The 22,814-nt window shown below is 40.4% G+C and overlaps 1 protein-coding gene across 19 annotated transcripts in view; it reads left to right on the top strand.

Moving 5' to 3' along the window:
- The window catches only part of JMJD1C (jumonji domain containing 1C), a 174,845-nt gene that overhangs the window by 136,127 nt on the left and 15,904 nt on the right, over positions 1–22,814 (top strand). For 13 of the 19 annotated variants that reach the window (XM_086899803.1, XM_023930199.2, XM_086899810.1 and 10 more), the window contains 12 exons: positions 2,273–2,397; positions 3,647–3,790; positions 3,907–4,099; positions 4,187–5,850; positions 8,852–9,024; positions 9,338–11,514; positions 14,129–14,330; positions 16,080–16,294; positions 17,244–17,396; positions 20,172–20,261; positions 21,553–21,680; positions 21,861–22,074. In XM_086899803.1, the coding sequence (XP_086755929.1) occupies positions 2,273–2,397; positions 3,647–3,790; positions 3,907–4,099; positions 4,187–5,850; positions 8,852–9,024; positions 9,338–11,514; positions 14,129–14,330; positions 16,080–16,294; positions 17,244–17,396; positions 20,172–20,261; positions 21,553–21,680; positions 21,861–22,074 (5,478 nt within the window). Of the gene's footprint in view, positions 1–2,272; positions 2,398–3,646; positions 3,791–3,906; positions 4,100–4,186; positions 5,851–8,851; positions 9,025–9,337; positions 11,515–14,128; positions 14,331–16,079; positions 16,295–17,243; positions 17,397–20,171; positions 20,262–21,552; positions 21,681–21,860; positions 22,075–22,814 lie in introns of those variants that run through there. The other 6 variants (XM_086899813.1, XM_086899816.1, XM_086899817.1 and 3 more) reach the window with 2 other exon arrangements.

Here is a 22,814-nt window from a genome sequence, read left to right as displayed (position 1 = left end):
GGCTGTTTTAACTATGTGTAGCTGGCGTGATTCAGCCAGGGACTGGAGACAAAGCCAGGCTTTTCTTGTAATGGCTGCTTGGGGCTGGGCTGGAGCTGAGCTGATCTGTGTTGTGTGACTGCAGTTTAAATCTTTCTCCTTCTTCCTGTCACACCATCAGCATGTAAGAAAAAAACCCAACCCACTGTTTTTAAAGGTAGATAAACTCTCTTTTAAAAATAGATTGGGTAACAGCTGGGATGAAGGACGGACACAGATTAGAACAAAGCGTAAGAAGAAATTGGCACTTGGGTCAATGTTGGGGGAGTATGGGAAAAGCTGGAAGCTGTTGGAGAAGGAAGGATGGAGCATGTAAGCTGAGAAGATGGGGAAAGGACTTAGAAGCTACTGGCCTCTTGTCGTAGTAATGTTAAAATGAGACAAGAAGCTGGGGAGATGCTGGTTCTGCTTATGCAAGAGACTGAAAATAATTACGTAGTTAGCAATAGGATGCAGGAGAGGAGGAGCTTGAATAGAAAGGTAGGAATGGCAAATTTCCATGAAGAGACACAGGCAGAATTTTACTGAGACTGAATAATGCAGAGCTTTGGAACAGCCATTAAAGTTTGAGAAGTGGAGAATGTGGATGGGTCAGGCACTCAGAAGTGTGGGAGCTGAGCTGGAGGTGTTTTGCAGGGGGCATATAGGGTTGGAGAGAAGCCATCAGGAAATGTGTCCCTGTGGGAACCATATCTGGTCCAAGACCAGAAATGTGAGACATAAACTTGTAGATTCCTCCTCTTTTTCTGTCCATATATACGTGTGCTTAGCAGAGCCTCTCCTGGCACACTTCTGGCCCTTGTCTGTGCTGTTGGAAACACTCCAGACATGAGTTAAGACTGGTGGCTCTGGGGGTTCAGGAGGTCTCAGGGTTTTGGTTGTGTCATGAATGATGCGAATAGGGGTATGAAGGCTGCCGTGATATGATGTTTCTCTTCCCAGCTGGTTTTAAAAATGAGCAAGAAACATGCAAAACATATGCAAAAAGTATTAAAAGAGGCCACTTGGAAATTACCAAATAACTACCACTTTTGCACTTCTCTTGATCTCTCAAGTGTTGACATTAAAAACAGTCCTTACAGTAGCACACTGTCACATGCAGAGGGTATGATAGACCCAGTTGTGTGATCCTGGATATTTTTTACTAGAGAAAGCTGTCACCTGTGAGGTCCCTGGCCTGTTTGCTGCAGATGTTTGAGCTCGGTTAATATACTGGGCAGGGCTTGGAAAAACTGATCTTTAGGAAAGACAGGGGAATTCTGGCTTAGCCTGTGTGGTTCAGCCACTGAGCAGTCTTAAATCACTTAAATTAGGCTGTTTGTAGTTGTCACTGACTGTTTTTTCCTCCCTTGCTATTTGCTGGACCTGGGGTTTGACTGTGGAAGTTGCAAAACCCACACAGTTGGAACTGAACTTGGTGGCAGTGTTGCTTGGTCGTACAAAATGCTATATAAACACCAAATGCAATGAAACTGAAGAGTTCCAGTGATCAAGTGAGACACTGAATATCAATAAAACTGTTAAATCTTGATTTCTGGGTCTTGAAACAAACTGTAAAATAGGTACTGTATCATAATAGCTCCCCATCCCCATGGGCTTCTGGAGGTGAATTAAACTGAGCTTTGCAAAATGTGTGAGGTTTCTTAGGATTTGGTATGTCTGAAAACAGGAGCTGAAGTCTTCATAGCATATGTGTGCTTGAATGTTCTGTGTGGCCATAGCAGTCATGGGATCATTCCACTGCCTTTCTGCTTGTTGTAATGGAGAGAAACTCTGTGGTCACTTGTGGGAAAGACTTGGCAGATACAGAGCTTAACCACCAAGATATAAGTCTTTTAGCCAGCAAAGCAGCTGTGACTATCAGGCATGTGACTTGCCTGTTAAATGGCTTCTGTATAACCTGCTGCTGCCACTTTCTAGCTTTTCAGATTATTTTTCTGTGGTTGCTGTTTGTAAGCAGGAATTTTCCTATCACGTGTCATCATGGTTGCAGAAAGATTTAGTTATATAAGAAAACTGTATGTTGAAAATGTTACCAGGATTAACTTTAAAGCATATTTTTATGGACCATTTGCATTTCAGAATGTCTTCCTGAACCTGTGGTTAGCTGTCCATGCCATGTGCACTATATATTTGCTGTGGAGCTTGAAAAAAAGCAGGAAAATCATATATGCCTTTTTTCTTTTTTTTGGTGCATTCCTCAGTGGCTTTTTTATTTCTTCCCCTTCCAAAGGTCCATACTCCTTAAATGGTTATAGGGTGAGAGTGTACAGACAGGATTCTGCCACCCAGTGGTTCACTGGCATCATCACTCACCATGATCTCTTCACCCGCACTATGGTAGTTATGAATGACCAGGTGAGTTGATGGATGATACTCAGAAAACAAGCTGCAAAGCTTGTCTCATAAGCTGTGCATTGGGAAGTTCTAATTTTTGTTGGTAGCACTCAGAAACACACCAAGTTGGTTCAATACCAGCAGATTGAGGGTATCACTGCACTGAAACTACAGTAAAACTGTGCTGAGCTATCAGTTAAATCTCCCGGAAGATGAGCATTTGTGCAGTGATATGATTAATAACAGTCCTATAGTCCTATAGTTTATTCTGTTGTTGCTATTTGACTAGTGAAGTCTTTGAAGTGAAGCAATCCAGTTTGAAGAACTGGTCTTCCCTGTCTGCTGAGAATTTCTTTTCACAAGAATGAAATCTTTCAGCACTGCAGTAATGGTTACTTTTTCTAAGCAATTGGAATAGTCACTTCCTGCAATTTATTGAATTAAGCATTTACTGCAGCCATAATTTGTATGTGCTGTGGTGAATTTTAGTTTTATTTTGGAATTTGATGCTACAAAAAGAGGTAGTTACTGGTACTTCTAATGGCAGCAATGAGTTCTATTTCAGGAGAGTAATGACTCAACAGTAATAGAGTGAATGACCCATCTGTCTTGAAATGACTGACAAAATCATGTGTGACAATAAAAATTTAAGACTAGTCTATTACTCAGATAAATTATTTCCCTTAATTTGCTCAAATTCATAATATTCCCCAAATGTTATTTTTTTCACTTTGTGCCATATCCTTTGAAGATCTGGTTAGCATTTCCTACTTTATGAAGTATTTCTCACTAGTAACACTAAGTTCTAGAGTTCTTTCCAGTCATTTTGGTTCTCTTCTTGTAACAGTTCTGCTTCTGTTGAAACCAGTACTACAATGTGCTTCTGCCATATAATTTATAGTATAAAATATTTGAATATTGTAATTACTACTTCAGGTTTATTCAATGAATAGCTCGTTAAATCTCATATTTGCAGCTCAGTGAAGGGGGAAGGAATGGATGGTGGGATACTTTTTGCTTTTTAAAAATATTTTTTTTGCAATGACATGTAAAGACACATTTGCTTTGGTTTGATAGTGTTCCCAACATTTATTGTGTCGTATGTCACTTATGCTTGTCAGGATTAAGTAGGCTTTTCTCTGATTAGTCCTTAGCACACAAAATAGACTGGTGAACGCTGGTACAGAAAATACAGATTAGGCATTGTCTGAACATCTGTGGATTGTTACTTTTTCTCTTCTCTTTTTTCTTTCTTTTTTACATAAACCAGGTGTTAGAACCTCAGAATGTTGATCCTTCTATGGTTCAGATGACCTTTCTAGATGATGTTGTTCACTCTTTGTTGAAAGGTGAAAATATTGGCATCACTTCACGCCGACGGTCTCGTTCCAACCAGAACAGCAACACAGTTCACGTAGATACATTTATCTTTTTACCTAAGTATTTTTTATATTGCAAATGTTAAAAATACATGTTTAAAGACACTAATTAACATTGCATTTAAGTCCATTAATAACAAATTATTTTTAGGGTCATTATACACGTGCACAAGCAAATAGTCCCAGACCAGCAATGAATTCCCAAACTGCAGCACCAAGACAGAATTCTCACCAGCACCAGCAGCAGAGGAATACTCGGCCAAATAAGAGGAAAGGCTCTGATAGCAGCATGCCTGATGAAGAGAAGATGAAAGATGAAAGATACGATTATATAGGTCGAGGAGGTAAAAGTGGTTAATGGAAAGGGAGGGAGAGCTTCCTGAAACTGTATTAGACTGCAAATCTGATAGATGTGTTTTTATCTTTTGCAGAAAACCCCAAAACCAAAAATAAACACTTTCTTAGTAAAAGAAGAAAACCTGGAGATGATGAAAAAAAACTAAATATGAAGAGACCGCGGACAGACAATATCTCAGATTATTCTGAGAGCAGTGACTCAGAGATTTCAAATAAAAGATTAACAGATTCATCCTCAGAGCAAAATTCAGAAAATGAGTTAAAAAGCAAGAACTCTTCAAAGATAAATGGAGAAGAAGGAAAATCCCAAACTACTGAGGGAATAGAACAGACACTAACAGATAGACAATCTCCATGGGATGAAGTACAGCAGGATAAAAACCATGAAGAGACAGAAAGACTGAAGTCGTCAGTCTTGGATCATCAGGAAAAATCTTCGCTCCATGCAGCAGAGCAGCCGACACTTTATGAGCAGACTGCCAAGGATCCACCTTTTCAAGAGAGTAATGCAGAAAAGCATCATACTGTGGAGATAAAAAATGAGCAATTTTTACCCAGACCTCCTACTCCCAAGTGTGTTCTTGACATTACTAATAAAAACAACTCTGAAAAGGAGAACCACGATAATTCTGCAAGTACCTTTGGTTTGCAAACTGTTCAGAAAATAGGATCTCACAGCAGTGATTTAAAGCAGCAATTTGCAAATGCAAATTTCCTTGAAGCAAGAAAACAGGAAGCTGATCAAAGTTGGGTTAGCAGTGTTGATAAAATGGATTTGATACAACCTGGGGTTGTAAAAACATTACCAGTAAATGAACACTTAAATTCTGAAAAAATGCAGTATGGTTCATTTATGTCTTCGTTAAAGGTAGCTTCTCTAGCAGAAGAGAGTAAACTGCGTAAACAAAGTCCAGTCCCTGATTCTGTGAAGTCAAAATCTAGTGCTTCAGTTGATCATCCTAAAACAAAGTCACCTGATGTTAAGCCTAAATTCACCCAATCTTCTGATACTGTGAAGTCTAAGGTTAGTTCCCAAAATAGCCATGCTACTGGATTAACAAGGTTAGCCAATAAAACTGATCATGATTTACCTAGGTCTAGTTTTCATCCAGTTCCAGCTAGAGTTAGTGCTCTAGAAGCTACTAAGAGTCCTCTTATCATTGACAAGAATGAACATTTCACAGTATACAGGGACCCCACTCTGATTGGACAAGAAACAGGAACTAATCACATTTCACCTTACTTGCATCAGCATAATTATCCTCTGCATTCCTCGTCCCACCGAACCTGTTTAAATCCAAATGCACATCATCCTGCATTAACTGGTTCATCCCATCTGCTCGCTGGGTCTTCAGCTCAGGCTCCCTTGTCTGCTATTAACACTCACCCCCTTAGTAGCGCATCTCATCACTCTGTTCATCACCCTCATCTACTTCCCACAGTGTTGCCCGGAGTGCCTGCTGCCTCCTTGCTGGGTGCCCACCCGCGACTAGAGACTGCTCATGCTAGCAGCTTAAGCCATTTGGCATTAGCACACCAGCAGCAGCAACAGATGTTACACCAGTCTCCACATCTTCTTGGACAAGCTCATCCTTCTGCTTCTTATAATCAGCTAGGGCTTTATCCAATTATTTGGCAGTATCCAAATGGAACACATGCTTACTCAGGACTTGGTCTGCCCTCCTCCAAATGGGTCCACCCAGAAACTCCTGTTAATGCAGAGGCTTCCTTGAGAAGGGTAAGTTAAAATCCTTTTTTAACGATGTATATTTAGCTGAGCTTATTGTCTCCCAGCAGTGATTTCCTTGGTACAGATATAGAGTTTACTGTGATATTGGGGTATTTGATTAGGTAGAGAACTAGGAATGAAACTACAGCAATAACCATTGTCTCATGGTGAATCTATGCAGGGAGTTTATCCAGACCTTGATTTCCTAAGAATTCTAAAGAAAGATTAAATGTTTGATTGTAATTTATGACTAAAAGTGAGCCAACTTGTTTGGGAACTCAAGTTCACAGGGTAAATATTTGCTACCTTGAACTGTGTACCATTCATACAGTCGTCTTCATAGTGAAGTTTTGTGGATGCTCACTCAGTAATGGTGAAAGATGGAGAGGGAAGAATACTAAATCCAGTGGGAAATTCTGAAGAGAAATACTCTTGCATTTATAAATGTTTCATGCACACTGTACACCCATTTCTCTTGTCTTTATACCTATCTGTGTACCCTTTTCTTGGTGTGTCATTTTCTCCCCTTCTGTTTCTGTTGACACACATCCCTGCCTTCCCATCTGCTTTCTACTTCTCTGCATTCAAGTCAGGGTGATTCCTCTGTCAGTTTGCTGAGTGTAACCACTGAAGTCTCAGAGGAAATGGTTTGTGATTTTCATCCTAGTGCCCAGTGTGGCAGTGGGGTTTGGCAGGCAGACATGGCAATTACAGGAAAAGTTTTCTTAGCTCCTGAAGGCTTGGGATATATAGCATGCTATATAAGCAGGCACCTCACAAGAATAGCGTAAGATGAAGTGCGTGTAGTGCAGACAGAAACTTTGGAGAGCTTTACTGCCAGCTTCAATTAAACCACCACTGAATATTGTGCATACTGATCTTTAGAGGCTTTCAACTTGGCCTGATTTGGGCAGATTTTCACAGAGACCACAAAAGGCATGTCATTGACAGTGGTCCTTTTGCCAAATTGTGAGCTTTTGTGTCACAGCTTGGTATTTTGAATGGTTAGAAAGATACTTTATTTTTATTTCATCATGGGGAAGGCTGTTCCTCCCCAGATTGATTCTTAAAAGAAAGCCAAACATTGTGGCTAAGTCTTTTCCAAAACAGTCTGAGTTGGTCTTGTAATGTGAAGTGAGCTTGATCTAAAATTTGATAAGATCAAAATATAGCAGTGAAGAAAAGCCTAAGAGAAAAAGATAGGTGGGTTTATCTTTTTGTGTTGCTGCCTGCTCCACCCCAGAAGTCCATTCTGAAAGAACTTAAGACTGACATTGTTTTCACTTTGGCTGCCTGAAGAATGCAGCCCTGCATACTGAGGCATGTAGGTTTTTAATTATGTTGATATGTGGCAGTTGTCTTGTGGTGACTTGTCTTCTGGCTCTCACACTGAAGGCCTTTTTTAAATAGACCTTAGAAACCCGGAATGGGCGTTTCCAGGGTTGGTTTGTGTGGATGCCACAATCACAGAAAGGGATCTGTGTTTCAGCTGTAAAAGCAGCAGCAGCATTCACCCTTGGCTTAGGGCTGAGCCTTGTCTCTGAGCTGAAGGAAGCGTGCCCTGAGCCCACCTTTCACTACTGTCCTTGGGTGGCTGTGGCAGCTCCCACATTTGGGCTGGACAGTAGATGGTTGCAGATGGAGTCACAAAGTTGTTTGAGCAACGCTTGGTACTCAGGCAGATGTTCCCCAGCTCTTCTAAGTAGAGGGTGATGGGCCTTCTTTGCATAATACTTTAATACAGCTTAGAGGCTGTTGGTGGGAACTCAACACAGCATGGGAACTCCTGGCCTAGGAGACGTGCACAAACACAAGTGGCTACCTTAAATATTTAAAAACATAGAAACCATAACTTCAAAGCTGTAGCACTTGCAGATGTGTCTGTGCTGTGTGCATGTGCCATGAGAGCTCTTGGCTCCCCTTCTGCTGCAGCAGTTCCCAACTGGAGTTGCCAATTCTAGGGAGAAGGATAGGGATGGACTGGTGAGGAGTGTAGGGAGGGGAAGAAGGTAGGGATGGACCCAAAGCCTTGTGGTGCTCACAAAAGCTCACTCCAGTCCCTTCTTGGCTTGTCCCCAGCTCTTTAGCCCCACTTCAACAGGTGTCCTGCTTTTCCACTCTGCTGTGTGCACTTCTTGTAAGCAGGTCTACTAAGCAGAGGAGAGAGAGAGAAGAGGACAAGAGGAGAGAGTGAGCTGTTCCTGGTCTTTTCTGCAGACTGTTATACAAGTTTCAGTAAAGATAAGAAAACAGAGACTTAATGAAGTAGTAGATTAAAAAGTAGTTTCATAGATTTACCTGTGTGTCTAAACAAGGCCCACCTTTGGAGTGTTTAGATATACAGCATAAAATTAACTGACTCTGTGTTTGCCATGCTTCACACCATGGCAAGGGTGTACATTTATGGTTTTAATAGTGTGGTGATGGTGATCAAGCCAAATAAAAATGCCTTACTAAATAAAGCAGATTAACTAGGATTATCATACTTAATCCTTTGATTGGGGCAAGAGAGGAGCAATCCAGGAAAGAGATACTTGCATCCCTTTTATTGAGATTTGTCATAAGGCTAGAGATAAAATTGCTTCCAGAAATATCATGCCATATTTGTATTTAAAGAAATCTTGCAATTCTTTAAAGAGGTAATGGTCTTTTTACTGGTAACTGAATTTAAGTGTCATCTGGTTGTCATTGGTTTGTTAATTTTGATGAGCTGCAGATGCTGTTCTAGAATTAACTGCTTATCCTGAGTACTTGAAAATTAAATGGTTATAAGAATGCTTCTGAAATGTGTAAACTGTTTTGTATTCTGGAAGTCCAGGGGAAGTACAATTGTGTTTTAGTTGGTCAAAAAAAGTGACTTAAAATGTTAGATTTTATTTACTATCTATGATTTGATACTGAAATACATTACTTCACTTTGATAATTGGTAGGACTTGGTAGAGTTGCGCTTGTGGTCCCATGATTATTTTGAAATCTGATTTTATTTTTTGTTTTGGTTGGTGCTAACAGAATACTCCCAGCCCCTGGTTACACCAGCCCACCCCAGTGACCTCAGCTGACAGCCTTGGTTTACGGAGTCATATTCCCGTGCGACCATCCAGTGCAGATCCCCTTCGGCCTCTTAAACTGACAACACATTCCAGCCCACCTTTGTCCAAAAGTATTGTAGAGCATCGCAAAGAGTAAGTTTGCTGTTGAACTCTGTTTGTGAGGGTACATTTCAGTGAGTGATGTTGCCTTTTAGCTTCCTTTGAGTTTGTAGATGTGGATGCCTGTGGGGGTCACAGGCTTGTCATTGTGTTGCCTTGTTGACTTGGTATGATACTTGAGTTCATGACTCATTTGAAGACTTCTGAAAGTTGTACTTTATATAGAGAAAAGTTTGTTTTGTGTTAATAGGTAACTTAATTCAGGGCATGGGAAGAAAGGTCTTCTGTCTAGCATGTTGTACTACATTCAGGCTAACCTGTGTTTGCTCAACCTTTCTTCAAACAGAGAACTGGAGAGGAAAGTGTTTGTTGAACCTTTGCGTTCTGTTACCACTGCACCAGTGAAGAGTGAACTAGAGCAGAGCAGAATGCAGACAGCAAAGGAGAGCCATCTGCACAGACATTATGCAGATCCAGTGTTGAACCAGCTGCCAAGGCCGTCACAGGAGACTGGGGAGCGACTGAGCAAATACAAAGAAGAACACAGACAGATACTCCAAGAAAGTATAGAAGTTGCTCCTTTTACAGCTAAAATAAAAGCACTGGAGGGAGAGAGAGAGAACTACTCCAGGGTAACATCCTTATCTTCAAGTCCCAAAAGCCATTCAGTGAAATATGACAAAGATGCTGAATGCTCTGTGTCGGAACTGTATAAAATGAAACATTCAGTGCCACAGAGTTTGCCACAGAGTAACTATTTCACTACCTTGTCTAACAGTGTAGTAAATGAACCACCGAGATCATACCCATCAAAGGAAGCTTCAGGTGTATGTGTTGATAAGCAAACTAATTGTCCTTCAACAGCAGCTAGTCCCCAGGCTCTCCCCTCCTACATTTCTTCCCTTTCAAAACCACCACCTTTAATTAAGCACCAACCAGAGAGCGAAGGCTCTACAAGCAAGATACCTGAGCAGCTTTCACAGTCAGTGCAGTCTCACTCTGTAAATTCTTTCAGAAATGACAGCAGGAGCCCTACTCAGTTGTCAGTCTTATCTTCAAATACACTCCGGAGTATGCCTGCCTTGCATAGGGCCCCTGTGTTTCACCCTCCTGTGCACCAGAACCTGGAGAAAAAGGAGAGCAGCTATAGCAGCCTTTCACCTCCAACTCTAACCCCTGTTCAACCTGTTAATACTGGTGGTGGCAAAATACAGGAGTTGCAGAAACCACCAACTTTAGTACCTGAGCCCAAGGAAGCCCAAACTGTTTACAAGGGCACTTCTGAACAGAATTTATCAGAAATGTGGAAGTCTAATAATGCCCCAAATAATGAAAAAGTGGATTGGCAAAGTGAAAGAATGAGTGGAAAGTCACAGTCCGCTACAGCATCTGTTATTGTGCATCCTCCTTGTAGCACAAAATATGAGAATGTACCAGTAATGCAGTCTGCTTCCAAAGATCAAGTTAGTGAGAGATCTTCGGCTGTGACAAATCTAGCAGATTGCCTGAAAACACTGCCAAATATGAACTCAGACAGTGCTCGCACACGGTACGAAAAGAAATTTGCAGTTGTCTCGCAAGGCAGTATTCCTCATGCTGTCACCCCTACCACAACAATCATCTGCAGCACCAAAATGGATGTCACTGCATCAGCAGCAATGACAACCAGCGTGTCAAGCCAGGGGAGCTCTGAAGTGACTTACTCAGTCTCGAGCACAGTGTCCTGCACACTGCTGGAGTCCACAGCTCCAAGAGCGGCCAGCCAGGCGGTGGCACAGTTCCAGGAGTGCAAGGTCAGCACTCCAGCTCCGGTTACATCTGCTGCTGGCAGCACAGGCAATGCTGCTCAGCCCAGCTCAGGATTCTCCACCTCTACTGACTTTGTCCATTTGAAAAAGCACAAGGCAGCATTGGCTGCAGCTCAGTTTAAAAGTAGTAACACCACTGAGGCAGAGTTCAACTCTGTGAAAAATCAGACATTTTCAACCTCTCTCTCCCTAGACAGTGCTATAGTCTGTAATACAATAAACAAAGCGAACTCTGTAGGCAGTGGGCAAACTTCCCAGACGAGTCAGCCCAACTACCACACTAAACTGAAAAAGGCTTGGCTAACAAGGCATTCAGAAGAAGATAAAAACACTAATAAAAAAGAGAATTCAGGGAACAGTGTTTCAGAAATTGTTAAGCCATGTACTGTCAATTTAATAGCTTCTACATCAAATGATTTGCAAAATAATATAGATACCAAAATCTTGGCAGATAAGTTTGTAAAGGAAGATAAGCACCCAAGGAGAAAAGGAAAACGAACTTATGAGTCTGGCTCTGAAAGCGGTGACTCTGATGAAAGTGAGAGCAAGTCAGAGCAAAGGACTAAACGGCAACCCAAGCCAACTTACAAAAAGAAACAAAATGATTTGCAGAAAAAAAAGGGTGATACTGAGGAAGAAGTGAAACCAAATGGTGTTCTTAGCAGGAGCGCCAAAGAAAAGAACAAGCTGAAGTTGCAGAGTGGCAGTAACAGCAGTGAGTATATTAATCTGATTTGGAAGACATAGAAGCTTGTGAAGTCCAATGCTGTTAATCCTGGCAGGTTTGTCATTTACAATAGATGGAAAAAAAGCTAAAAAACATGCCTGTGTAAAGGAGTAGGTCCAGATTTATCTGTCTTGAGGCCATTTTAATTATCCTGGTGTAAGAAAAAGAGCGTTTTGTATATCTGTATTAACAGACTGGTTCTTGGCCTAAAAATGAGCAGTAAACCATTTTGTTTATGCTGTCCATCAGAATTGAGCAGGCTGGTGCATATAGTTGTGCTACTAGTATTGAGATATATATACATATGTATATAACATATATGTGTATATAGAGATATATATGTATATAACATACATATATATATATATGTTGGGGGGGGTTATTTTGAGATCTAATGCATTTATTTATAGAGCACTCTCTTATTGAGCTCTAATTCATCCTTTGATCAGAAAGCCAGAGGCAGTTCTTTGAGAGCCTGATGCCACTCAGTTATGATTTGGTTAATTTAATGAAAGGAGCATAGTTTCACACTCCTAACTAGCATGTGTAGTACATGGTGTTAACATCCCTCTTGTTTAAGGAATAAAAAAGTTTAGGGAAATACAAATTTCCATTTAAATGCAATACTGTAATGTGTGGCAGATTGTAACTAGATTAATCTGAAAGGAGAAACCGGTCTGCCAGCATAAGAGATTTTATTTAAAAACTTGCCTTATTTTTTATCCCAATTTATTCGTCTCCAAGGATTCTTCTTGTCTGGTTAAGTATGAGAGAGTATACCATTAAATTACTTATTTAATATTATATAAGAATTTTTAAGTACAGGTAGCAAGAAAATGAGCAGTACTGCCTGTAATTACATTCTGTAGCTTTTCACTGTCTGGTGTATAAAGATACTTTTCTGGTATCTGAGAGTCCTTGATCCCTGAATTGTACTGGGAGCTGAAAGTACTGTGGTCTGTCTGAAGTACTCTGGATAGTTAGTCCAGTTGTAATAGTATTGCTTTTCCTTTCTGCTTCCAAGTAAAGGGAAGATCAAGGCAAACATGTCTGTAAAATCTTTTTCAGCTTCCCTTGTTAAAATAAATTGTAAATACATACATTTAACATGTTAAGTGTTTATGACCTTTGTGTTGTTGCAAAGGATTTTTTGTGGTTAATTTCTGCAAGAGAGCTGGTCAGACATTTTTCTTTCAAAAAGAACTTTCCACAAAGATTTACACAAAATCACACTCAACCTTGAGGAGCTTTCAGGAAAGATGATGTTCCCTTGGAACAGCTGCCTGAGTTCTCTGTAGGTGGCTGGAGGTAACTATGCTTCACGGTCTGGGGCTCAGTGGCAGTTTTGTAGCATGGGTGGTATGTAGATTCCAAATGAGTTGAACAGTGCTTTGTCCTGATGCCGTTTTCGAAAACCCTCTGGGATCTTGTGTGCTAGCCAGAGTGCTCAGAGCTCCAGGCTGTGAGGCTCCTTCCTGTAAAGCAAGGCATTTCACAGCCCTGCAAGTGCTGGGGGTCTTCCAAGTGCCTACTCACAGAGCTTGAAGTCTAGCAGCTCCCAGATGACACCCAGGATCTTTGCTTTCAAGACAGAAAACATTGTTTTGGACTAGTAAACTTGTTCTTGGGCCTTTTTTACTCTCCAGGTTTTAATCCACTTACTGTAATGCCTTGGGTGAGTATGGAATGTGGTTTCTAGACCAAGAACTGAGGCATAGGCAGTCTGTCACTTGCAAAGTTTGTACAAGTCATCTCTGGCAAAATACCAATCTGAACCCAGGTTCCAAGTCCAAAGTTAGCACCCTGACCCTTTTATCATTCTACATCAGATCCCTGTTCACAGGAAATGAACTTTCAAGAGTAGTGGCAGATGAAATGACAGATCTCTGTCTGCAGATAAGAGTGCTGTGACATTCAAGACTCCTTAAAATGAAAGCTTGGTTAAATAACAACAGGGTTCAGTTTTATAGTTCAGTAGTTCAATAGACTTGCTCCTAATGTTTCTTGCTGTCAGATCTGCTGACTTCAGTATCGAAAACAGAATTATACTGCTTGGCCTTGTGAAACCAACAAACCAGGCCGGGTATAAATAGATTCTGTGACTATAGCTGCTATTCTGTAGTCATATCTGTAACCTTCAAAAAAAAAAGTTTTGGAGGAGCTGGAATTTGGTTTTAGGTTTTTTTTTTTTTAAGCTTTGCTTTTATTCATTAAATTGTGGCCTTTTTTGCCTACGCCTTCACTTGAAACAGAGTTCAAACCTAACTTTCTTGCAGTATTGTATGTCTTTGTTTTTGTAAGAATGAGATTCTGAAGATGGTTTTAGTAGAATATCTGGTGAATAATACACCTAATATTAGGGAAAATGTAGTTTCTTGGGAGCTTAGCAGTTACTTAATTGTGCTTGTGCCTGTGTAAGTTTAATTGGTACCTTTGATTTTTTAACTTTGGTGCTGGCAGGCAGGCAAGTGGAAATAAAAATGAAATATGTTATGTAGATAAGACATGTACCAGGAAAAAACGTTGACTGCTGACTCTCTAGACTGTGATCTGTGAGGAAGCAGTGCCAGTACCTCATCTGAAACTCTCCTTACTTTTGCAGCTGGTATACCTCGCTCAGTGTTAAAAGATTGGCGCAAAGTAAAGAAGCTGAAGCAAACGGGAGAGTCCTTTTTGCAGGATGATTCTTGTTCTGAAATAGGACCAAATTTGCAAAAATGCAGAGAATGTAGGTTAATAAGAAGCAAGAAAGGAGAAGAACCAGCTCACTCACCAGTATTTTGTAGATTTTACTACTTTCGGCGGTAAGTATGCCTGGTTTCCTCGTAATGTGATGCTTCAGCTTTTAAAAATGATACTGACAAAGGACTGGCATACTTGAAAGCATACCTGGTTTTTCTGACTCAGTCCATCTGATAAAAGACAGCATCTATTTTAACAGTATTTACATACGCATTTGTTTTGTGGATTGACTTTGTCGCTGTTAAAGCTTTTATAGCAAAGGCATGAGAACATCTGCCTGGTGTACCTTAGCTTGAGTACCGTGCCTTACCTGCCTGGTGTACCTTACCAAGCAGAAAATACAGCATATCACTGTTACACCGGCATCTGATATTTGAAGTGGAATTTTTCAAAAGGCAAGCTTCAGATTTTCTGGACAATTTGTACAACAGCAGAGTTGCACTTATTTGTAACTGCTCTTATGCCAGTATATGGTGGGAATTTGCTCAGTGTTCTTTGGGAATTTTCTGAGGACAGGGAGGAGATGTGACCTCCTTTCTTGCCATTAATGACCCATCAATGAAAATTCAAAAGGAAGATTATTTTCTGGGGTGCAGGAAGGGTCAAGAAGGGGTAAAATAGCTTCAGTACGTGTATGGATTGTGCTGTCAGTATAAATCCAACTTGTTTTCAACAAGAAACTGTTCCCTAAATGGAGTTTAATTTTTTATAATGAATCTTCACTTACAAGACTTGGTAGATCTGTAAGGAATTGTTTCTAGATTGGACTCTGAATACCTTCTCTGTAAGAGTATTTGCTTCCACATTTGGCAAAGTTGGAATTTTACTGGGTTTTCTTTTTCCTCTTGTACAAAGGAGAGAACATAAAGGCATGCCAACATATTTAAAAACTAGTATGGAATTAAAAAACTTGAATGTTTTTATTATATTGTGGTAAGTTTTACAGAAGTTTAATTTCATTGTGTTCAGATAGTGGGGCTTGAATATCAAAAGATGTTTACAATTCTTTTGGAAACTGTTGTTGTTCTGGAAGCTAAAAGTTGATAATTTCATCTTTTTAATTTGAATACATATCTAAATGTTATTTTTTTATACTTCTAAATTCAGGACTGTTTTGCTGGCATAAATTCCTTAACTGTTATAATCACATCTGTATAATGACTTATCCTGTTTTGGATAAGATGGAATGATTAATTGTTACTGCTTAAAAATAGGGTAAGTATAGCCAGGGTTAGTGAAACAGCCCTGGGTAGGGTAACAGGAAAGTCTTTTAAAGGTCAGAGTGTAGTGGATACAAAAATGTGAGCTTCTATTGGTGATTTGTTCTGCCTAGAAAAATTTAAACACAATTTTTTTAAACGCAATGTTTTCTCAGTATGAGAGCAGTATTATACAGAAATCTATAAAATGTAAGTCAAAGTGAGTGACTGCTGCCACAGACATTCCAAAATTTGAAAGTGAAGAAGGAAGGTAGGTGGAACCAAACTTTGACCAAAATAAAAAAGAAAAAAAGAATTATTCTGTCTGCAATTTTAAAGGAGTAATAAATGCTAGAGAAAGAATGATGAGTGAACAGAATGCAAAAAAGTTCCTAAAAGGTCAGTTTCAGTTTTCATACTTTATTTATCATTTTAGAACTATTTTCATCTGTATGTCAGGATTTATTTTAAAATTTAAAAAGGATGTAGGATGATAAGGTGAAAAGACAACTTCCATGTTGTAAGATTTAACAGCAAGGTAAAGTAGTAACTAAAATGGAAGTCACAGACTATAATGATACATGCAGTCAAACTACCTGTTTTCATTTTCAGGTTGTCTTTTAGTAAGAACGGAGTGGTTAGGATAGATGGTTTCTCCTCTCCTGATCAGTATGATGATGAAGCACTGAGTTTATGGACACATGAAAACTATGAAGATGAAGAGCTGGACCTAGAAACTTCTAAATACATTCTAGATATCATAGGGGATAAATTTTGTCAGTTGGTAACATCTGAGAAAACAGCCATGTCCTGGGTGAAAAAAGATGGTAAGGAACCCTCAAAGCTCTCAAGTGTTCTGCAGTGTTTCTTGGATGATCATTGCTTCCTTTTGCATAGGTCTCTTCCCCTGGCTGTTGGATTTTCCTAGGCTGTTCATAAGAGGACATGCTGGAAGGGTTCCTTCCTCTGTAGGCTAGCCCAATCCCCCTCCCTGTTCTGGTGGCTGTCCTGGGCCAGGGCTAGGCTCCTGCTGGGTTTGGAGTAGCCTCCATTTCCAACCTGGCCTCCAGCTCTCCAGCCAGAGCAGCCAGCTCCCAGCCAAGGCCTGTGGTGAGATAGATACTGACTGTTGCCAACAAATGGTATGTTTCTGATGTGTCTCCTTCCCAAAACAAAGGAGGAGAGTGGAGCAGCATAGGCCATGCAGAGCATGTGCTAACACCGTCATCTCCTTCCCACCAAATCCACTGTTCATCCTTCTGACCCACAGCAGATGGACACAGGCTGGTGGCTCTACTAATTCCAAGCTGTATAAGGAAGAAGTAGAGCAGAAAACACATACTAGTCAGGTCTCCTGAACCAGCACCTCCCTCCCCTCCTGCCAGCTGTCCAGCTTGCTGGTTTGGCTGCCCTTTAAATCAGACATGTCCTGTGGGCAGTCAGGTGATAAACCCTCTTAGGTGTGTGGGGTTAGAAGTGTATGCTAAAAGAGTTCTTCATGCTTGCAGCAATATCTTTTCTGGATTACTTCATTCTGTGTTCAGTTTTCTGAATGCTTTATTTCTTTGTAATGTGTTGATAGTAGCACTGAATGGGATGCTATGTAATGGACTAAGGGGGTAGCTCTTGATGGCCTGTTCATGAAGGATCACTCTCCTCCCCCAAAACTCAGTTGTGTCTGAGGGGAAACCTAGAATGCCTAATCTATAAAGACTATTCATTCTGTGCTTTGCATTTAAACTTCAGTCCTTTTATTTTGCTTATTTTGTATTTCAGCCAAAATTGCATGGAAGAGAGCAGTGAGAGGAGTCCGTGAGATGTGTGATGCATGTGAAGCCACATTATTTAACATTCATTGGGTCTGCCAAAAATGTGGATTTGTGGTCTGCCTAGACTGTTACAAAGCAAAGGAAAGAAAAAGTTCTAGAGGTCAGTTATTTGTGAACTAGAGTATTGTATAGGCTGTTTAGTCTCATTTTTTGCAGAGCTGCTGATCCACCAAGAACTGTCTTTCTGTAAAGTGTTAAATTACTTCTTGTGTATATTGGTTTCTCTTAGATACTTTTCCCCTTCTTTTTTGTCAGTAGATGTAGAAACAGTCATTCAGAAAGCACCTGCTGTGAGGCTATTTTAGCTCTTTGTCTGCGTTTCAGTCTTTCTGTGTGGATTGTTGTGGATTGTTTGTGCCTTGCCCCTCAAGGTTAAATCTTGTTCTTCAGTTGTGAGACTGGTGCTCAGTCACAACTCCTTCTTTATGGTAACTCACTATTGTTAAGACTTGCCTTGATTTGAATGCTTTCTGGAGTCCTCCCTTCACAAGTGGCTTGTCATACGGACGTAACATCCTATTTTATAGTTCTATCATAAAAAAGAAAAATATTAAGAAAAATACTTCAGGTAGTATTAAAATGAACCTTAATGGAAGTTTCACAATCCATAAGCCTACACATACACGTGGTTTATTCTATGCTCTAATGGAAATATCTACTTTTAGTCTGGAGAGAGAGAAATATAACAGAACTAACTTGCAAACCTCTGATTTCTGGGTGACCCAACTGGGTTGCAGTTGAAAGGAAGAATGACTTAGAGGATTGATCCGGGCTTGGAGCCCTCAGCTGTGACACTTGTGTGCAGGCTGCTGGGTGGAATGCATTGCCTTCCCTGGGAGGCAGGCATTGTGCCCTAGCACAGTTCTGTGGTCAAATCCTGTGCCAAGAACTGATTCAAGTATAATGCTGTTTTGAAAAGCCATTCCATGTTTGTCATAGCCACGTAATGTCACAGATGTGAAATGTTAGTAAAATAAAGTTTAACTATTAGGTGGCAAAGCTTTGTCAAATAGTGTCTCACCTACTTTGTCCCTGGCTTGCAGTGACAAGCCTCCTACACTGAAGTTTTTAGGGAGCTAATGTCAGTGTTTTCTCGCACTGAGAACAGTTGTTAATGCTTTAATGCTGGAGACTGCTTCTTCAGGAGCTCTTCACTGGCTGAAGTCTGTATGTGCGTCTGTCTGACGTGGCTTGGGATATATGCCAAACATCATTTACTCTGGTGGGAACACACAGTCAGAGGCTTTTTTAAATATGTGTTAACCAGCCAGGAAAGTTTTAGTAAAATGTCTTAGAAGTTTGAACGAGCAGTATAAAAAGAAGTAGGCTTCTCTAGTTTTGCTACAGGGAGGACTTTCTCCTTTCTGTTGATTGCAATTTTATGTGTGAGAGCAGAAGTACAACAGCTTCCCTCACCGTGGCTTAATTACTAATGATGCTGTAGGATTTGTGCGAACTGTGTTGCTTCTTTGGCACCCTTTTAAAAAACATTCAGAACCACCCAGCCATCTGTATATAATAGGACTTTATATTACACCATTTTTCCTGGAACCAGTAGTTGTTTTTACAGTTGCTGAATATAACAGAGAGTCCCCTGATTTTTCCCTGCTTCAGCAGAAATGTTAGAGGTTTTAGTATTCCAGATTCAGATACTTAACAATGACTTATCACTTAACTGCACGAGTGAATGAATATGCAAGCATTGTTTCCACCAGACAGTTCATGGCACCATCAAGTGGGATGGCATGTTACGACATTTCTGTGAGAAAATAGATTAAGTAGATACATACTGTTCTGTTGTCTTGATTTATTTATGTTTGTGACCAGTTGGATATTTAGATGTTTTAGGTGCTGCAAAAACTGCTGAATAGCTTATAAATTTAATACTTATCTGAAGGAACGTTTGAAACATTGTGTACCTACTACAGTGTAAAAAAAAATGCCTCAAATTTGTTGAATATTTCCTTTGGTGTATTTTGCTTCGGTGTAAATTGCTGGAGTGAGCAAACTAGTAAAAGGCTTGGAAAAATGTCTTAAAATTAGCAGTTTAGTGGACAGGACACAAGACTGGGGATTGAGAGAGAATTTTCATTCTTTCTGCCTCAAAATCACATGGCAGGTTGGTGACCAGTTCCTTGGCCAGATATTTTTTGTTCTCATTCTTCTTGTGTGTTCTTTTTACACCACATATTTTGGGAGAATCTTCCTTAAACTTTTTAGAAAGCCTCTCTTGCCTACCAGTTAGGCCCTCTCTACTGGCATAAATGATTTTCAGTCAGAACATAGAGACTTGGGGTTTCATGGTTGCTTTAATATGACATATATTACCGTGATGCAACTTCCCTCTCCTTTGTGCCACCAGTACCACTGGTGTAGCTGCATGGTAAGCTGAATCAGAGAGATGATTAGGTTAGAAGTTCATCTTCTTGGCTTGTCTGGCAAACTCTGGTTGAAAACAGATGCTTCCAGTTGGAGTATGGATTGTGTCAAATTAGATGAACCATACAATTACTACCTAATTATGTCTCTTTTCCATGGCTGGATTCATCAAGGGAGGTTCATGGCCTTAATAGCCATGGTATAGGTGTAAAGGATTTCAGCCTGTGTTATTAATATGGTAAGGAGAATACACTTTGAAATTTGGAGGTAATTTGCAAGGGCCTGTGTTACAGATGCAGCTATTTCAGATTTCAGTGTTGTTAAAACTCCTTTCGTTAATGTGAAAAGCAGCTGTGTTGTATGCATCACACTGGATACCCAGACAGAAGGCCTGTATGTGCAGAGAAATCTATCTAACCAAAACCAGTCTGAAAGACCTTAGCTCTGTTTGTGTGCAACATAAGGGAAGTAAAACATTGGCAATACTATTTTGCAGATAAGGAGTTGTATGCCTGGATGAAGTGTGTGAAGGGGCAGCCTCATGATCACAAGCACCTGATGCCAACGCAGATTATTCCAGGCTCTGGTAAGACGTTATGCGAACAAACTGAAGCTTTTATTTCCCAGGCCTTTCTGTGAAGAGCGGTCAGAGTTGTTTCTTGACACTTGTCATTTTTCATTTAAAAACCTGGGAATTGGGTTAAATTGTTGCAAGAAAGAAAGTGGTTCTGGGCAGTTGCCAGCACTGAGCAGGGATGATAAGAGGACTGTGCTGACAGATTTGTTAAGGGGAGTTTTGGGGACAGGCAGTGAAGAAATTGAGGGCCTTTTTTGTGATGGATTTGTATTTTTTTCAGGACAGAATAAAACAATCAGAATGTACTTAATAAATCTGACATTAGCTGTTAGAAGAAAACCTTTAAATAGTACCATTGAGGCAGTGGATTTTTGGGGATTTGTTTTTCACTGTTGTCTGTCTCATACCCAAAAAAGAAAAGAAATGTTTTGGTTTAGATGATCACACAAAATGCAGTGAATGAGCTTGTGATAATTGAAAAACTAAGCAGGAATCATAAACCTAGCTAGATCCAGAATTCTGCTTACAACCAAGTAAGTTCTCTGAAGCAGTACCATTATGTGTAGTGTGTAGGTATGGTGTAGTGATTGTTAGCACAAAATTTCTGCCAGCATTGATGCAGACCAGAAAAGAGAAAACTGAAATGTGCCTTTAAACATACTAAGTAAATTCCCAGGTTATTTTAAGCTGAAAATACAGAACCAGTCATTATTCTATGGGTTGTTGTAGGTAAGTTCAGGTAGAAATTAAGGTTGGGTAGATTTCATAACAAATTCAAATTGTGACATTTCCCAGGTGTTCTAGACTGAAACTGGTTTTAATTTTCAATTGTGAAAGTGGACCGCTCATCTGGAATTAGCACAATGAACCTGCCTACTTAACCTCAATTTTGTTCTCCTGTGCATACCCATTATCAAACAGCCTTCATTTCTATGCTCACATACTGGTTTTTTTTGTCAAGACATAGCTCACTTCAGTCTGTAGCTGATGGTTTCATTGAATGAAGCAATGATATACCCATTTAACAATGAGAAGCAGATAATTAATGGCTTGCTTGATGTGTGCCATGCAATGGTAATGCCCACTAAAGCTTAAATTATGCAGAAGAGTAGTGTGCAATCACTTAATTTAATGTCTCTCTGCACAAGCTTAAAGATAAACTGGGCAGTCATTTTGGAGTAGTTTTGAGTGGTAAATTCAGCATTTTTAATAGTTAAAAATGTTGCAGTGTATGTGTGTTTTAAAGAGGGTCACAGAATGATTGACAGCTACTGATGTTTTTCTTCTTAATTGTCTTTAGTTTTGACAGATCTTTTAGATGCTATGCACAATATTAGAGAAAAATTTGAAATTAAATCCCACTGTCAGTGTACCACCAAGCAGAGCATACAAGCTGGCAAGCTCCCTGCAGTGAATGGTGTGTCTCAGGTGAGTCTAAAATGTGTGTATATATTGCATCTTGTTGAAGTGTTCTGATTCTGGTGGATTTTTGTATTTAAATAGTACAAGTTGTGTTTAATTTGCTTATGTGGGGGTTAAATGCTAGCCATGTCTTTGAAATACCTTATAGTGAAGCTATGTAGTTAAAAATAAATTCGTTCTTTACAGGTTTTGCAGAATGTCCTTAACCACAGTAATAAAATTTCTCTGTGTATGCCTGAGTCTCAAGAGCAGAATACTCCTCAAAAGTCTGAGACAAATGGTAATGCAAGTCCAAGGAGTGATGTGAGCACAGAGAGCAAGTTAACACCACCTGAATCTCAGTCCCCACTGCATTGGCTGGCTGATCTTGCAGAGCAAAAAGCCAGAGAAGAAAAAAAAGGTATGCTTGAAATTGTCATATCATGTCTATGACTTTGGGGGCACTACAGGTATGTTGCAGATGACACGAAGCTGGGAGCATCTGTTGGAAGCTGTTTTGATCTGTTGGAAGATAGGAGGGCTGTGCAGAGACCTGGAATGGTTGGATAGATGGGCAGAGTCCAATAAAATGAAGTCTAACAAGCCCAAGTGTTGAGTCTCGCCTTTTGGCCACAGTAACCCCCTGCAGTGTTATAGGCTGGGGACAGTGTGGCTGGACAGTGCTCAGGCAGAAAGGAACTGGGGGTACTGGTGACAGCTGGCTGAACATGAGCCAGCAGTGTGCCCTGGTGGCCAAAAAGCCAACGGCATCCTGGTCTGGATCAGGAATAATGTGACCAGCAGGGGCAGGGAGGTCAATCTTCCCCTGTATCTGGCACTGGTGAGGCTGTACCTTGAGTTCTGGGTCCAGTTCTGGGCCCCTCAGTTTAGGAAAGACTTTGAGACGCTTGAGTGTGTCCAGAGGAGGGCAACAGGGCTGGTGAGGAGCTTGGAACACAAACCCTGTGAGGAATGGCTGAGGGAGCTGGGATTGTTTAGCCTGGAGAAAAGGAGACCCAGAGGTGACCTTACCACTCTCTACAGCTTCCTGAAAGGTGGCTGTAGTCAGGTGGGGGTCGGTCTCTTTCTCCAGGCAGCAACTGACAGAATGAGAGGACACAGTCTCAAACTGCATCAAGGGAAATATAGGTTGGATGTTAG

Source organism: Cyanistes caeruleus, chromosome 8 (assembly GCF_971803275.1).
Source record: "Cyanistes caeruleus chromosome 8, bCyaCae1.hap1.1, whole genome shotgun sequence".
Classification (NCBI taxonomy): Eukaryota; Metazoa; Chordata; class Aves; order Passeriformes; family Paridae; genus Cyanistes; species Cyanistes caeruleus.
The sequence above is the reverse complement of the archived record's forward strand: the minus strand, read 5'-3'. Positions and strand labels throughout refer to the sequence as shown.